We start from the raw sequence: 18,301 nt of genomic DNA, 5'->3' as shown, positions 1-18,301 counted from the left end.
AAATCCCGTAACGTGCAATCTCATTCTCCCGCCACCGCTTCCAAATTGTGGAGACAGCGACCATTCTATCCGCAAAATGACGAAATCCTTGGGAGAAGCACAGTTTCACGGGAGCGAATGAGAGGATATTACGCTGATGAACCATCCTGCTCAGCTGACAAGAGTTTTCTGGAGAGGCGTTCCTTCCCCTATGATGGTTTATTCAACCACGTCTACACTGTCTGAATGGTTTAACTGGAAAGCTCTGTCTCCCTCTTGGGGATAAAGCAGCGTCTATCATGTGTCTGTAAGAGCAGGAGCTGAAACTGCTTCCCATGGGCGGAGCTAAATTACCATTCCTTTCCCCCCCACCCCCGAGACCGTTCCTGTTGTTGTCACTGGCTATTCCAGGTTGTCTGGAGTCATGGCGAAGGATTATATCTTGTTAGCTGTTGTTTCATTGTTATCTGTCGCCCAGCAGGGTAAGGCGTTGGTTTTGTATCTGTAACAGGTATCACTTCCCCCTTTCTTCTGGTTCCTGTTCAAATGCACAGTCCTTGCTGTACTTTAGCCTACCTTTGACCGTGTCAGTGAGTTCGGACGGTTGCAGCACAAATTCTACCTTTGATTAACTTCTGCATGTTTTATTCGGATAATGAGGAACAGCTCAACTGATTTTTCTTTGCCCTCCCCTTCTCTCGAACCCCTTGAGGTAACCCATACCTCCTTCCCTAACTGGTGAAAGGCAGTGAACGAGCCAGCACGTTTACGAATACCTATTTTGGAAGGCAGAGGGCAGTTTAGTCCGGCTTTCAAAGCGGAGGAATACGATATAAATGCAGGACGAAATATATGTTGTACCTATGTATGTGCAGATAAAACAACTTTACATCTCAGCTACACACTGTCCAATTCTAGGCACTACACGCTTGTGGGATGTGAAATTTTGGAGGAAGTGCAGAGGAAATACACTTAATAGCTTTAGAGGTGTGAGATGTTCAGAAGTTGCTACTGTTTAAAGATTTGATTAGAGGCTTTGAGGAAAATAAACATGCCCAGTTTTGATTGATTAAATACAGGCAAGTTGCTTCCAGAGGCAGAAAGGTCAGAGGGTACCTATTAGAGTCACTGGCAAATGAATCTAAGGCCATGGGCAGACTTTAAAAGTAGCTGCTTATTGTGACCTGCAACATATTGTCAGAAAAAAAGTGACAGAAACTGATTTGGTAGTATTTTTCAGAACGGAATTGGATACGTTCTGAAAAGGGAAAACAAATAGAGAACAATGGGAAATGGATAGGGGATAGGTGGGATAGCATTTTTGAAAATCCATGGATATGATGGGCTGACTCGCCTCCTGTATTGTCACAAGACAACGCTTAAAAGGAGGCATCACTGCATCTTTGATTAATCTTGATACCAGAACGGTTCATGAAGGAGTTTAGTTTGTTTTGTTTCAAAGTATAGAGAAAATGGTAAAGGAAATAAATTTGTATCAGAGATAGTAGGAACTGCAGATGCTGGAGAATCTGAGATAACAAGGTGTAGAGCTGGATGAACACAGCAGGCCAAGCAGCATCATAGAAGCAGGAAGGCTGACATTTCGGGCCTAGACCCTTCTTCAGAAATGGGGGAGGGGAAAGGGGTTCTGAAATAAATAGGGAGAGAGGGGGAGGCGGATAGAGGAGAAGATAGGTGGAAAGGAAGCAGACAGGTCAGAGAGGCAGGGATGGAGCCAGTAAAGGGGAGTGTAGGTGGGGAGTTAGGGAGTGGATAGGTCAGTCCAGGGAGGACGGACAGGTCAAAGGGGTGGGATGAGGTTAGTAGGTAGGAGATGGGGGTGTGGCTTGAGGTGGGAGGAGGGGATAGGTGGGAGGAAGGACAGATTAGGGAGGCGGGGACAAGCTGGGCTGATTTTGGGATGCGGTTGGGGGAGGGGAGATTTTGAAGCTTGTGAAATCCACATTGATACCATTGGGCTGCAGGGTTCCCAAGCGGAATATGAGTTACTGTTCCTTCCCGCAACTCATCCCTCACACCCTGTCCCTGCAATAACAACCAAAAAAGAATCCCCCTCGTCCTCACGTACCACCCCACCAACCTCCGGATCCAACGCATCATCCTCCGACACTTCTGCCATCTGCAATCCGACCCCATCACCAAAGACATTTTTCCCTCCCCACCCTTATCTGCTTTCTCCGTGACTCCCTTGTCCACTCCACACTCCCCTCCAGCCCCACCACACCCGGCACTTTTCCCTGCAACTGCAGGAAGTGCTACACCTGCCCCCACACCTCCTCCCTCACCCCCATCCCAGGCCCCAAGAAGACTTTCCACATCAAGCAGATGTTCACCTGCACATCTGCCAATGTGGTATACTGCATCCGTTGCACCCGTTGTGGCCTCCTCTACATCGGGGAAACCAAGCGGAGGCTCGGGGACCGCTTTGCAGAGCACCTACACTCGGTTCGCAATAAACAACTGCACCTCCCAGTCGTGAACCATTTCAACTCCTCCCACTTCTCAGATGACATATCCATCCTGGGCCTCCTGCAGTGCCGCAATGATGCCACCCAAAGGTTGCAGGAACAGCAACTCATATTCCGCTTGGGAACCCTGCAGCCCAATGGTATCAATGTGGACTTCACAAGCTTCAAAATCTCCCCTCCCCCTACCGCATCCCAAAACCAGCCCAGCTCGTCCCTGCCTCCCTAACCTGTTCTTCCTCTCACCTGTCCCCTCCTCCCACCTCAAGCCACACCCCCATCTCCTACCTACTAACCTCATCCCACCCCCTTCACCTGTCCGTCCTCCCTGGACTGACTTATCCCCTCCCTAACTCCCCACCTACACTCCCCTTTACTGGCTCCATCCCCGCCTCTTTGACCTGTCTGTCTCCTCTCCACCTATCCTCTCCTCTATCCATCTTCTATCCGCCTCCCCCTCTCTCCCTATTTATTTCAGAACCCCTTTCCCCTCCCCAATTTCAGATGAAGGGTCTAGGCCCGAAACATCAGCCTTCCTGCTCCTCTGATGCTGCTTGGCCTGCTGTGTTCATCCAGCTCTACACCTTGTTATCAAGGAAATAAATTTGATGTCTGGTTAAAGGCTTTCTCATAACTGCAACAGGAGAGAGACATTAGTGTATTGGTAATGTCCCTGGTCTAGTAATCCAAAGTCCCAGCAAAGAATGTTTGAATCCCACCATGGCATATTGGTGAAATTTGAATTCAATGAAAGAAATCTGGAATAAAACAAAAACCAGCCCTAATGATGTTATGTAACCACAGTAGATTATTATGAAAACCCACCTAGTTCACAAATTCCCTTTGAGGAAGGAAATCTGCCATCCTTACCTGGTCAATCCTCCATGGGACTCCAGAGCTGCAGCATCGTGGTTGATTCTGCAGCCAGAAGAGAGTTGGAGAGCAAAAAGAGTTGAGCCAGACAAGCCTTTGTCTGAAGCAGAGAGATTGCTGATCATTTCATTTACCAGATGGAATGTAGATGAGAGTCTTCCTCAGTTTGAAGACCAGATTTGTGAGGAGTTAAAACACCAATAGAGAAAGGTCGGTCGCGATTATTGGTTTTCTGATCAATAGATATGTTTCTGTGGCATTTCAGTGGACCCTAGTGCTGTTGCTCCATCCTGAGGAGTATAGGCTTCCTTTTAGTAGCTGAGCCAAAAATGACAAATAAAGTAGATTCAGTGGGAGATAGGACATTGGATGAATCTCATCTCTATGTTGTTTCTTTGTGAGATCATGTTTTTTTGGGGGGAGGGGCAGAAAAAGGGCAATAAAAGAGAACATTACACCACTATCCCTAACGATAGCAAAATTGATTGTAGGAAAAAGAGAGGAGTTTTATCTATATTTAGACAGAAATTCCCAATCAGCAAAATGCCACTAAATATGTTGAATTAGAAAATCTTGCGTGGCATATGAGTCTACAAATTACATTTTATTTTAGATTTGGCCTGTTTGTATAGAATCAAGTGAAAGGGTCTCCCAGTTAGGAGGGAAAAGCAAGTCATTTTGATATCTCGTGCTGCTTGGTCACACCAGCACGGTGCATAAGATTTTTACTGCATTTGAGAGTCACCCACACCATCTCTTCTGCTAAGGAGTCCCACCCTTACAAAGCTTACATCACCAATGTCAGTCTTTAGCTTCTGTAAGTTTTTGCATATTTGTTTTGCTGATATTTCTTTTTTTGTCTTGCTGTTTAATAATTGAAATCAGGACGTGCCGTGAGGAAAATACTGAGACCAAAATGTGGAGGTAGCTGAAATTGTATTCATGATGGAAATTAAATGTTTGGAATAATGATCAGAGTTAATTGACTGTGTTTTTGGACTCAGTAGCTGTTCCAAAGTATTTCCCCCAATGAGATCATTAGTGCTAAATATGTGCAATGTGTTGGGCTCCCTCATTGCATCAGCAGGTTTATTCTGTGAATAGCTGCACCATATAAACCAGAATCCTCAGTTTAAATTCTGATGTAGGCCAGTTAGCAAGTTTAATCGGGGACTGCACCTGACTTCAGGCAAGGGGACGGTGGGGTAACAGTGGGGCGGTGGATAATGAAGGTGTAGGATTCTTGTGTTTTTTTTTGTTGAAAGACCATACCAAGTGTGCTCAATTCTTCACGTAAGGAAATTTTCTTCACATCAGCCCAAAATTGTCTTTTCATAAAGTTAGCTTATGATTTCTTGTTTGAGCACACTGGTTAACTTAGATACAATAAATAATTATTTAAGATCACTTCTGTTGTTTTTTTTTCAAGACTGTAAAATCCTGACTGTCTGTTTTAGCTAGATCTTTGCAAGGGAACTCATCGATGTAATTTCTCCAAGACTTCCGTATCTCCCTAATGGAGACTCTGGGCAACAACTGATTCCTGGGTAATGTCTTCACAAAGTGACATAGCTGCGATGGGGATTTCCATTTACTGGCAGTGGCGGAAGTAATGCAATACACTCTAATTGAATGCATTGAGAATTGTGATGTCAACTATGAGATTCTTGGAAGTCTTTGAATTAGTGTTCTCTTGTCGAGTTTTTAATCTCCGCCTGCTCTCAGACTGCTGGTAAGGACACTTTATCATGAGTGTAAAAGAGCAGCAATTGGGCATTCAGAAGATTGGCAACAATAGAGGCAGAAAGGAATAGAGGGTTACACTGCGAAATTTAAATCAGGAAAGATGGGAGGAGGCTGTAGCAAAACATAAACACTATCATGGACTAACCACCTGTTTCTCTTTATATATCTTACATAATTCTAAGAATATCCCTCTGAATGTTTTCCTTCTTACAGAGAAAATGTTAAACCATTCCTTCGTATCTTACCATAGATTGAGTCCTTTGTGAGCAATTTGGAGCAGTAATCCCATGATCTTCAATGTGTGATTCAATATCTCGTAGTTTCATAGTATTATTTGAGCAATTGTCTAGTTCACACTATATTCACAACATAAAACCTTCAATAATTCCATGCTGATTAACCTCATGAAAAATTTTCATTGCTAGATGATCACATGGTAGAGTAATGGGTAATATTTTATGTTGGTGGAGTAAGTTCAGAACCCAAATTATCACTGCTTCACCAGTTGCATTAGTTGTGTTTTTATAGATGCTCCTTGTATTTTGAAATTAACTCACTATATGTCAAAAATGTGTCTGTTTGAGATGAAGATCTTTGTGACCTGAAACTAGAATGATGTGACTGTGTTTTCAAGATCTATGTACAGTAATGTTGATTATACTCGTATTTATTTGTCATTCTCGTCCAGTCCTTTTTCTGAGTGGACTCACATTACAGTCCATTCATATACAAGGATCACTCCATGGATCTCATCAAAGGAATTTTTTTTTCTTGTGGATGAATCTATATGGTGAACTAGTCAACTTTAGTGTAAGAAATCCCATCAGATCATCAAACAACATTATTGAGGGTAGTTTTCTGCAATGGATTACTAAGTACTGATTGTGCATATAGTACTGCTCTTTGCATGTATCCCACCACTTGATCCCTAGCAGTTGCCCACCTGCCCTCTGGTTGGAATCAGCAATGTACACAAGTCAAACTTTGGATAATTCTCATCTGCCACGTTAGTTTATATCAGTTGGTAGCATCCTGGGATAGCCTGTAACCTACTGATCCGCTAGTGGCATGGATTTGAGTAATCAATACAGTTCGGCTGTTTCTGCTGATGTGGAGCTGTAGTCAACACTTTGACACCAAATGCACAATATTAGATCATACTTCTTAAAATAAAATAGAAACAAACTTTGCCAGGTAACAAAGAAATCCCACAGAAAACATGGAGAATCAGTAAATAAATCTAAAGCAAGAGAGAGACACTTGCAGCCAAGTGTGAAGGTAGTTGACATCTGAGCTAAGGTAGAAATAATTTGTCTTTGACAATTGAAGGTAACTATGGAAAAGTGAAGCACCTCAAATTGAAGAATAATAAAAGGCAAAACAGATTCTGCATTATGGGGTCTCTGAAGGTGGAAATATGATATGATTTTGATAGAAATTGTTTTGCAGAAATCTGAAATGAAACAAAGGATTGTGTTTCATTTCCAAACATGCAGCTTCACTTTTCTCCCGTGTTAAGGAAACCACAATATTTCTGTGTTTTTATTTAAAACCAAGTCAAATGTCCTGTCCTAAATGTGAATAGGTTCAAGTCAGGAAATTCAGAGTGTGTGTAAAAATGAATGTTTCACTAGTTTGTCTGTGATGTCATTTCTAAAATGTTTTGTGCCTTATGCATATTACTGCAATACCATATGTTGACCACTAGAGGTCCTAAGCAGATTACATGAAGTGTAATTTCCAGTAGGTGTATACAACAGTACAATGCAATATTGACCTCACAGATTATATGCATTTCTCTTTCCTTCATATTTGTAGAATGATCAGTCGATAAATACACACCTGTCACGTTACTCATTTAGAACTAGTTAGGAAGGCCAAAAATTCAGTTGCTTCTTTGTGCTGGATTAGTCTGTCTCTTGGGCAACAGTGGGTGTGAATATCATTTGGGTTTCACAACCCTCAGAGAGAGGAGACTGTTTAAACTAGGATATCTGCTTCTATTTGTTAAGCAGTGGCCCCTGCTGGTAATGTACATATATGGTTCTTAGGTGAAGACCAGGCCGGAGCTAACTGTGGCTCCCTCATGTCATATGGACTGCCATAGTTTGTGGTATAACTGGAGCTACAAAGGGTGATAGGTTGATAGCAGTCAGTGTTAGATAGCTGTTACTTATGATGCAGAGCAAGTTGCCCTATTTGGGAGACAATGGCCTGGGGACAAAATTGGAAGGAAAGGGCTCAGTTTGGTAATGAAATACGTGGACGAAATTCACCTTTGCTATTAATTAATCTGGGGCACATCAATTTATGTCAGTGGAGCTCATCTCTCTGATTTAGGCTAATGCTTCTGTGACTTGGCTGTGCATTGGTCCATTAAAAGGAACAACAGTGACAGAACAGAGTTGAGCTCATTTCCTAGAGATAGTAAGAACTGCCAATGCTGGAGTCAGAGATCAGAGTGTGAAGCTGGAGGAACACAACAGGCCAGGCAGCATCAGAGGAGCAGGAAAGTTGAAGTTTCGGGTCATTTCTGAAGAAGGGTCCCGACCCAAAACGTCAGCTTTCCTGGTCCTCTGATGCTGCCTGTCCTGCTGTGTTCCTCCAGCTCCACACTGTGAGCTTATTTCCTAGACAACAAGGTGCAAGGCTGGATGAACACAGCAGGCCAAGCAGCATCATAGGAGCAGAGAGGCTGACGTTTCGGGCCTAGACCCTTCATCAGAAAAGGGGGAGGGGAAGGGGGTTTTGAAATAAATAGGGAGAGAGTGGGAGGCGGATAGAAGAGGGATGGAGGAGAGGATAGGTGGAGAAGAAACAAACAGGTCGAAGAGGCGGGGATGGGGCCAGGAAAGGTGAGTGTAGGCCCCTCCCCCTTTTCTGATGAAGGGTCTAGGCCCGAAACGTCAGCCTTTCTGCTCCTATGATGCTGCTTGGCCTGCTGTGTTCATCCAGCCTTGCACCTTGTTGTCTCGGATTCTCCAGCATCTGCAGTTCCTACTATCTCTGATTCGAGCTTATTTCCTACTTGTCTTTGTTCCTCAAAACATCAGGAAAGGTTTATAGAGCAAGCAAATTTATTGCAAGATGACAAAGAGCTGCAAACAAGAAGATATGAGGCTGAAGACAAAAGGAATTAATTTAAATATCTAATCCATTTTTATTCAAGTCAAATTTGGTTTGAAAAGTTGGTTCAAATGGGAGTGTGTTGCTGTGAATGAACCTCTATTTACTACATGATTTATAAAATCCACACCAGTAGTGAATCTTGTATCCTGCCCATTTGCTTCTCATCAGGCAATACCATCACTTTCAATGGTCTGCTGTGTGTTCTGATCTTTGAACTTGGAGTCATTTAATGTATTAAAAGTTGCTTGGAGCATGCATTAGACTATGAGAATGCTATCGTCTACATATTTTGTATTGTCATACGGTGTATTTAAATCTTTGTCCCAGCATATCTCCTTTTATGTATACTGTTTAATACTGTCTGCATTTTGAAATAAACTTTCCATTGTATATGCAGCATATTTTGCCAAGCAAGTAGGAAGTGCTAGGAAGAGGTATAAAATCGCTCCACCATCAGTTACAGGATCTCCTGATTTTGAAAGAATATTTCGTGCACAGTAAGTTTACTCAAGCCTCTTATAATATGTATTGAATCTGAGAAATTGACTGAAGATTTCCTTCTTCCAATTATTCCCAAATGAAATTGTGCTTAAGCTTTTAGTGTGGTCATTTAAAGACTTTTTTTCATCAATTTAAAAAAAAACAAAGGAAGTTCTTACTGCATTTTTCTTAATTAACTGTCTTGTTAGGCATAAATCAATCTTGGGTTTTTCTTTTCGCAGTTAAATAATTAGCAGGATTTTCAAGTTGACATCATCCCTGGAGAGGAGCAAGACCTGTACTATGTAAACATTGTAAACAACACTACAATTTCATGACTCTGGCCAGCCAGAACTGTAGCTCAGAGTTCCCAATGACTCGGACTGAACTACACTAGGTCACATAGGGTCGGGGAGGACTAGTATTTGGCAGCCAATACAACAATAAGTAGTCCATAAACAGTTGCAATCTGTGCAAGAACAAAGACAGACTCTCAAACATATTTTCAGTTATATTAAGTAATTAACCACTTACTCTTAATGTTTTCTTTATCTTCCTCTCTTGAAAGTATTGACTTGTGCTTTTCAGCTTTGATACCCGTCCCAATTCTTGATTTAATGAGCATTGTTAATAATCTTTGAGTAACTTTTTAGACATACATCACGGCCAGCTGTTCTGACTTGTTTGTAGCCATTTTCACGGTTGGCCGCACTATCCTCATCCAAGCCCTTCCTCATTGTTGCCCAAATAGGGGACACTGATCCTATTTGTATCTATCTAATCATAGCTAGAGAATGGCATTCAGTGGCTTCTCATCCTGCTCTACATCATTTCCTCTGGAGTGGCAAATGATCTGTCTTTGGCTCTTTAGTGACATCATCCAAAGGCATGGCAAGAGTTTTCACACGTACACTGATGACACCCAGCTCTACCTTACCACCATCACCACTACCACATCTCTCAACTACTCCACTGTTGTTAAACTATCAGACTGCATATCTGATATCCAGTACTGGTTTGGCAGAAATTTACTCCAAAGAAGTACTTTGAAAATGGAAGCAATAGTTTTCAAATACCTTCCAAACTCCACTCCCTGGCTATGGTCTACTTGCGTCCTTGGCAACAGTCTGTGATAAAGCCAGTCTGTTTGCAACCTTGGAGTCACACTTGATCCTCAGATAAGCTTCCGACCACATTTGTGCCAGCTAAAGAATGCTGATTCTCCTCCATAACATTACTCAACTTCATCCCATCTCAGCACATCCTTTGCTGAAATCCTAACCTACACCTTTTGTTACCTTTTATTATTTCAACACACATCCATCTAGTCTCCCCATTCGACTCTCTGTAAACTTGAGCTCAACTGGAACTCTGTCCATGTCTTAACTCACAACCAGGCGCTTTCCCCTATCACTTCTGTATTCCCTTTCTTCCACTGGTGCCCCATCTAGCAACGTCTTGTTTTTAAAATGATCATATTTGTTTTCAAATCCCAACATGGCTTTGCCCCTACCTATCTCTGACACCCCGTCTAACTCCACAACCCTCCAAAATATCTGTGCTGCATTAATTCTAGATTCCTGTGCACTCCAGATTTATAAATATTGCACTATTGCTGTCCATGCTTTCAGTTACCTAAGCACTAAGTTGTAGAATTCCATCACTTCACCTCTCAATCTTTTTTTAAGATGTTTAACCATCTGGCCTAATATCTTACTTTGTGGCCCAGTGTCATACTTTGTTTTATAATGTTACTTATAATGGAAATGTCCTTTATTTTGTTATGTAAAAGGTGCAATTATAAATAAGTTGTTGTTGAAGCTGGTCTTGCTCCGACCAATATCAACAAATGCATATACTTTCCATTTGGGTTAGAGATCCAGGGGATAACAGTAGAGAGCAGGATCTTGGCAGATGTTCCTTTCACCCTCCACTTCCCTCTGCTGAGAATTGAAGCCAATTGTAGGGTGGTGTTACTGGAAGTGTTTGACATTTTCATAAAGAGAGCTTTCTGCCAGTTTGCTAACTTGTTACTATATTACAGAAAAATGTAGTCTGCTCCCTATATGTGCTAGGTCCATTGTGAATAAACTCTTCCATGGTGTTTCAGGGCTAGAAGCAGATGCCTGGCCAAGGAGAGACTGATTTAGAAGGGATGGTCAACATCATATTGGCGGTAGGCAGGAAGGGTGCATGATGGGGCAGTACAAAGGATGAGTTTGAGGGTATGTTAGTGTCATTATGTTCCCCCTAAGCTGAGGAGCAATACAGCACCCTGTAGGTTCTCACGTAGGGACCTTTAAGGTCCCATGTTGTTTTGCATGGCTATGCCATTTTAAAGACCCTCCACACTTTAATAAGCCACGAGCAGCATTGAAAGGTTAGAGGGGCCATTGCCATTGCATGTCTATTTGAACTCAAGTTTCAGGGATAGGCGTCAAGCCAGGAAAACATTGGGATATTTGAGTTTGAACTAGACAAAGGCACAAGTGAGGTGACAAATGAGCTGATATGGTCTGGAGTTAAGGCAGTAGAAGTATTTGACTTTCCTGACGTAAAAGATATGGAGCTTGAGATTGGACAGGAGGCAGAGATCATATGTTGTCAGGGAATTTATTGTAACCGATTTTATTTTTATAAAACATTGTGAGAGAACCTTCCCTTTTGTTCCACTCAGAGTAGGGAAAAAAAGTAGAGGTTTTATTTGCTTACAGATACAACCTTTGATTGCCAATAATTAATGTCAGTCAGTCCCTTTACCTTAATTGAGGCATATCCATATAATGATATGGTGTTGGTGAATAATTCAGCGCAAACCTTTAGACAACATAAGATTTGACTTCGCATGAACATGAATCATTTGTGTGCAATTGTATTGTGATGGCTGCTTGCTCAAATAACAGAGGCATAAATTAGTGCTACACATCATCAAGGTGAATAATTCAGTTTGCCCTTTCCTTGCCCTCCTTCCAACAGAAAACTACTGGTTTGTCCAGAAATATTAATTCATGAAGGGTTAGCAGCTATCCATCAGATTAGCTACATGTCCACTCTTTACATGTGAACCTAGATAATAGCTGCAAGAGAACTATTCACCTGTAGAGGCCGTCACAACCAAGCCTGACCCCACCCCTACCTGATACCTGTATATGTGCTATATCAGCAAAAATAAATTCTATAGGGATCAGAAATGGAAATCCTGGTCTTATCCGACCCTTTTTTTAAAAAGGAAGTATTTTTTGACTTAAAATCTTTAAAATCTACTAAAATGACAAGCAGTAGCATTTTTTATCTTCAAAGGGCAATTTAATTTCTGGTGAAATCAGAATCATAGAATCCCTACAGTATGGAAGCAGGCCATTTGGCCCATTGAGTCCACACTGACCCTCAGAAGAGCATGTGGCCATCAGATGCCTTTTAAATGTTGTATGGAATGAGCTGCCCAGAGAACGTGGTCGAATACCAGCCTCCGCCGCTTCCTCTGGCAGCTCATTCCACACATGGACCACCCTCTGTGTGAAAAGGCTTTTTCTTAGGTCCCTTTAAGTCTTTCCCCTCTCACCTTAAACCTGTGCCAGCTAGTTTTGGACCCCCTATCCTGGGAAAAAGACTTTGGCTATTCACCCTATCCTTGTAGTGCAGTTACCTTCCTCTAAAAGCTCTGGCTTTGGGCCCCACCCCAGAGCTAAATGGCCCAAGGAAGCTGCATTGTTAATGTGGCCAAAAAAACTGAATATCAAGCTGCACGTTCATCCAGCACCTACCAATGGCAGTTGGTAAGAATGGGAGAGGGATTCGTCTTCAGTTACGAACTCAAAGGAAAGTTGGAGCCTCTAGCAGCACTATCTCAGGTTCCAGGTTCCAGGTCACAACACACACGTAGAAAGTGCATGGTACTGCTGCAGCTCAGGCTCTGAGTGAACTGTAGCATACAACCACTTTCATAGCTTAATTGTGCTTCATTTTTTTTTAAGAGGGAAGAGTTTTCTCAGGGAGAAGTTATAAGCAGAGCAATAAATCTCAGCTGGAATTTCTTTTCATAAATAGGAACGTGTGTGTGGATGGTGAGGTCAGAATCAGGCTGGACAGAATTCCAGTTCCACCTCTTCCCTCTCTTTGCCTTGGTAAATCAGTAGCTTGGATGTTCTTAGATTCAGGTGAAATAAAAGCAAAATGCCAGAAATTGAGGCTGGAGTGGGCCATTTGGCTCCTGCAGCCTGGTCTCTGTTCAGTAACATCACTGATTTGGGTGGCCTAAGTTGATTCTCCTACCCACCCCCAAAATCCTCCATCTTCTCGTCTAACTCAGCTTTGAATCGATTCAGTGGTACAGCCTGCTGTACTCACTAAGGACGCGAATTCCAAAGATTAATGACCTTCTGCGAGAAGAAATTTCTCCTCCTCTCCATTTGAATTGGAAGACCACTTATTTTGAAACTATGCCCTTTAGCCCTAGATACAAGGGGAACATCCTCTCAGCATTTACCCTGTTAAGCAATGGCTGGATCCTTCATGCTTCAACAAGATCACCTGTCCTTCTTCCAACTCTTCCTCATAAGACAAATTCCTCACTCCACAAATCAGCCTAGTGAACCTTCTGTGAACTGCTTCCAATGCAAATATATCCCTCTCTAGGTAAGTTGATCAAAACTGTACTTGTATTCTAGATGAGATGTCAGTAAAGTCCTGTATGGTTGAAGCCAAACATTTATACTTTTATATTTCATTCTCCTTGCGCTAAAGGCTGACATTCTATTTGACACCTTGATTGTTACTATATCTGTGTGCTGACTGTTTGGGATTTGTGTACAAGAGCAGCTAGGTCCCTCTACCACCGCATTCTGCAGTTTCTCTCCATTTCAATAGTACTCTGCTCTTCTGCTTTTCTACTCTTCCTGCCAAAACAATAACCTCTTACTTTTACACATTAAACTGCATCACAGTTATCAGGTCATATAGCATTGGCGGGGTGGGAGGGATAAATATTTAATGTTTAAGATCTGTCATCTTTCATCAGAATTGCATGGAGGTAATTTCCAGCATGATTCAGCACCTTATTTGATTTATTTATTGTCACATGTACCCAAATACAGGCAGACCATAGTAAGCAAAGGATGTATAGATCAAAAAGACTTAAACAGAGGCCTGCAGGTTATATTGTGCAGGGTGTGCATGAGGCACGATCAACATTAGCAAGATCAGCATTATTTGAGGCAAGAGAGTCCATTCATCAGTCTCATTATGGCCAGGAAAAAGCTGTTCCTGAACCTGCTTGTGCGTGTGTTCAAGCTTCTGTATCTTCTGCCTGATGGAAGAAGTTATAGTAGATCATTACTGAGGTGTGGAGAATAGGAGAACTTTTGGGGGAGGACATTTCAAAGCAATTTTAATGGAATATTTTGGAAACATCCATTGTCAATGATTTCATGCTTTTTGTGTTTAAATCCCTACAGGCAGAACTCTGTTGAATTCTATCCCGTGTTCTTGGTTGTATTTTGGACTTCTGGATTGTTCTTTAATCAAGGTGAGCTGTAATGTTTTTTTAAAAAGTGGTATTCCCAAATATTGCACTCGGTCTTCAATAAAGCCAGTTCATTTGCATGGCAATCATTGCCTGTGAGGCCTAGGCTGAACAGTTTCTTCATCATTTCCTTTAAAAGGAGATAACGTTGAAGGTATTATGACACATGGTGGTTTCCCTTCCACCATCTTCTATAGCAGTATTGCAGAGATCTGTGGGGAACAGGGAGATTGAAAGAAAATGAAAAATAGCTTTAAATTTTCTTAGTTCCCAACATGATTCAGTGGATAAACATTGCAGCCAGTGCGATACTGAGCAGTGTAGTGCAGACAAGTCTCGGATTCCATCCCTAGTTAATGCTGATCTAGCAAATTTCAGCCCAGTTAGCAGCTGACCAATGTTGCTAGCCTCAGCGCACCTGGGCTACCTGGAAAAGATTTGGCCTGATTTCTGTTCAGTGATCTGTTCTCGATATAATTACATACATGTAACCACCAGACTTTTTTAAATTTCAAAAGTATACGTTATTATACACACACATCGTCACTAAAGCAATTTGGTTCTGTACAGTAGCATATGAAGAGTTTGACTGTATCCAGTACAACAAACAAAGGCATTTCTTACTTGTGCAAGGTTATATTGACACTTTTGAGGCACAGGGAGGGTCTGATAACTGAATGCACCCTCATTTAACTTTGACAGAAAGACCTCAGGCAGTGTCATTTCCCCACTGTGCCTTGGCAGAGGCTACCCCAAACTTGAGTGCCTCCGTAAGCACATAGTCCTGGACCTTGGAATGTACCAGTTTGCAACACTGTCAATGCCAATTTGTTGCTCTGGAAGACCAACTAGTTTTGGGCAGCCTAGGAGCGTCTTTCACTGGGTTGATGGTTGTAGAATCATAGAATCCCTACAGTGTGGAAATAGGTCCTTTGGCGCAACAAGTCCACACTGACCCTTGGAGCATCCCACTGAGACCCATCCCCCTATAACCAACCAAATCTACACATCACTCAACACTACGGGCAATTTAGCATGGCCAATCCACCTAACCTGCACATCTTTGGACTGTGGGAGGAAACTGGAGCACCCAGAGGAAACCCACGCAGACATGAGGAGAACGTGCAAATTCCACACAGACAGTTGCCCAAGGTTGGAATCGAACCCGGGTCCCTGGTGCTGTGAGGCAGCAGTGCTAACCACTGAGCCACCGTGCCGCCCCAAGGCACAATAGATGTTTGTCTCTGAGTGCGTCCCAGGGAACAGAGCGTATAGCACAGAGTCCTGCATCATGGAGCTGCTCAGGACAAACCTCTACAAGTGTACATGTAGCCACCAGACAAAGACAGATCAGCCTCACTTGTGATGTTACTGTGATGGAAGGTGCTGCCAAATGTCACTGCCTGAGCTCGTCCTGAAACACAGTTTGACCAGCGACCCTTTGAGAACTTGCAAATGCAAATCTACAAGAATTGTTGTAAGAAGACTATTGCCTCCATGTAAACTTTTCAAATAATCCCTACCAGGAAAAAAGTCTCTTCAAGGCTTGCTTACATACTTAGAGGGTGACAGCTGCTGATCTCATTGAAGAATTGCTGAGCCCTGTCAGCATGTGAAAGCTGAATAAACATCAGTAGATAACTATCTTTAACGTAGGATGCCCAGCAGTTTTGTCATTCTACAGTTCAGGCAAGTTCAGTCAACTCCTCAGACTGTCAGATGTGACTCCTTTCTATCCTCTCCCCACACCATCGAATTAACACTTACTATCACCAAAGGGATAAGAATTACTGAAATATAACAAAATTGTTGAGATTATGGAAAGTTTTTCTGACATTTGTAAGATATTTATTGTTAACCGGGTCTGTTGAAGAGATTAATCTTTAGAATTGTCATGTGGCCTATGAAGTATAGAAGCAAATTATGTTCTACAGGCTGAAATTATAATTGAAGGTTTGATTAAGATACTCGAGGACAGTTCATCAACCAAACACTTCAAATGATTAAAATTAGGTTTTCATAGAATTCCTACAGTGTGGAAGCAGGCCATTCAGCCCATAGAGTCCACACCAACCCCCCAAACATCATCTTACCCAGACCCACTTCCCCTACCCTATTCCGATAACCCTGCAACTCCCATGGTTAACCCACCTAGCTTGCACATCCCTGGACACTATGGGCAATTTAGCATGGCCAATCCACTCTAACCTGCACATCTTTGGACTGTGGGAGGAAACTGGAGCACCCAGAGACAACCCACGCAGACATGGGAAGAATGTGCAAACTCCACACAGATAGTCGCCTGAGGGTGGAATCGAACCCGGATCGCTGGTGCTGTGAGGCAGCAGTGCTAACCACTGTGCTGTCCCCAAGTTTTGTTGTACTAAATTTAAATATTGTTGGAAAAAGACACAGTTTGTCAGAACTTTTCAACTTTGCACTCTCTCTTTTCTTATCATCCTCCTGAAGAATCCTGCTGATATATGGATCTTGATTCTGTTACTTTAATAATTATTGTTCATATATTTAGAAGTGTTGCAGACCATTTAAGGATTCAGAGTGTTGGTGAGGGGTTGTATTTCAGAGTGTGATCGTATTGTCACTCAATCTGGGAAAATTCAATGGTGAGAAAAAGGATTGTGTGTTCACATTACAGCATAGTGACCCATTTTGGGAATAACTGTAGCACCTGGACTGCTACTTTGAATGGGATCAGCTAGCACTGCCTTGGTCAAAAAAAGCGATCTGGGGATTTTTGGTATGCGCAGTTCATTTGCATGCACCTCTCACCAAGTTATCAAGTAGTTGTGTTTTGTTTGAGTCTTTCGTAACTTTTACTAAAAGCTTTGTAAAATGCATGACTTTTCAAATGATAATTCATTCAAACAGCACCACAGTCTGGGGCTTAGGATGTGAGGTATGAGTATTCAACTGTGCAGAATTACTTTATACTTTGATCTTAAACAAAGCCTTTTAACAGGGCATGTAAGGTCTCTGGATATCTGTGTCTAAAGGGAAAGAATGAGTGTGTTAAATCCTGTTAATCAATGCCATGTTGTCTGCATATTCTGAGAAAATTATCTATATTGAGGTTAGAGCTATGCTTGCAAGGACTCGGTCAGTAAGCTGTAACAAAACTCAAATAGAAGGAAGGCAAAAATATGGATATTTTGTGATAGAAAACAGAATAATTGGAAAGACAAATATAAGTTATAAAGAAGAGGGAGGACAGCGGGCAGCGAAGGAGCATCTTAAAATTTATATTCGTTTTCCAAGCTGCGTAAAAAAGAAAATTAAAAAAAAAACACTGAACTGATTTGGCAGCTGCAGAGGGAGGAAGAAGGAGAAATAATAACTGTGCATTTGTGTTAACAAGGTGTAGAGCTGGATGAACACAGCAGGCCAAGCAGCATCAGAGGAGCAGGAAAGCTGACGTTTCGGGCCTAGGCCCTTCTTCAGAAATGGGGGAGGGGAAGGGGATTCTGAAATAAATAGGGAGAGAGGGGAAGGCGGAAAGAAGATGGATAAAGGAGAAGGTAGGTGGAGAGGAGACAGACAGGTCAAAGAGGCGGGGATGGAGCCAGTAAAGGTGAGTGTAGGTGGGGAGTTAGGGAGGGGATAGGTCAGTCCAGGGAGGACGGACAGGTCAAGGAGGCGGGATGAGGCTGGTAGGTAGGAGATGGGGTTTGGGCTTGAGGTGGGAGGGGGGGATAGGGGGGAGGAAGGACAGGTTAGGGAGGTGGGGACAAGCTGGGCTGGTTTTGGGATGTGGTTGGGGGAGGGGAGATTTTGAAGCTTGTGAAGTCCACATTGATACCATTGGGCTGCAGGGTTCCCAAGCGAAATATGACGTGCTGTTCCTGCAACCTTCGGGTGGCATCGTTGTGGCACTGCAGCAGGCCCAGGATGGACATGTCATCTGAGGAATGGGAGGGGGTAGTTGAAATAGTTCGCGACTGGGAGGTGCAGTTGTTTAGTGCGAACCGAGTGTAGGTGTTCTGCAAAGCGGTCCCCAAGACTCCGCTTGGTTTCCCCGATGTAGCTCAGTTCGCACTAAACAACTGCACCTCCCAGTCGCAAACCATTT

General features: G+C 42.6%; 1 protein-coding gene across 2 annotated transcripts in view; it reads left to right on the top strand.

The window, feature by feature from the left end:
• The first annotated feature begins 265 nt into the window (after positions 1–265).
• The window catches only part of mgst2 (microsomal glutathione S-transferase 2), a 55,735-nt gene continuing 37,699 nt past the window's right edge, over positions 266–18,301 (top strand). The window contains exons 1-3 of one of the 2 annotated variants that reach the window (XM_048621052.1): positions 266–461; positions 8,611–8,710; positions 14,147–14,217. In XM_048621052.1, coding sequence (XP_048477009.1) covers positions 404–461; positions 8,611–8,710; positions 14,147–14,217 — 229 coding nt within the window. In that variant the 5' untranslated portion in view covers positions 266–403. The remainder of the gene's footprint in view (positions 462–8,610; positions 8,711–14,146; positions 14,218–18,301) is intronic. The other variant, XM_048620991.1, reaches the window with a different exon arrangement.

This window comes from Rhincodon typus, chromosome 1, assembly GCF_021869965.1.
Source record: "Rhincodon typus isolate 14 chromosome 1, sRhiTyp1.1, whole genome shotgun sequence".
NCBI classification, from domain to species: domain Eukaryota; kingdom Metazoa; phylum Chordata; class Chondrichthyes; order Orectolobiformes; family Rhincodontidae; genus Rhincodon; species Rhincodon typus.
Note: the sequence above shows the minus strand (reverse complement) of the source record. Positions and strands in the feature narration are given on the sequence as shown.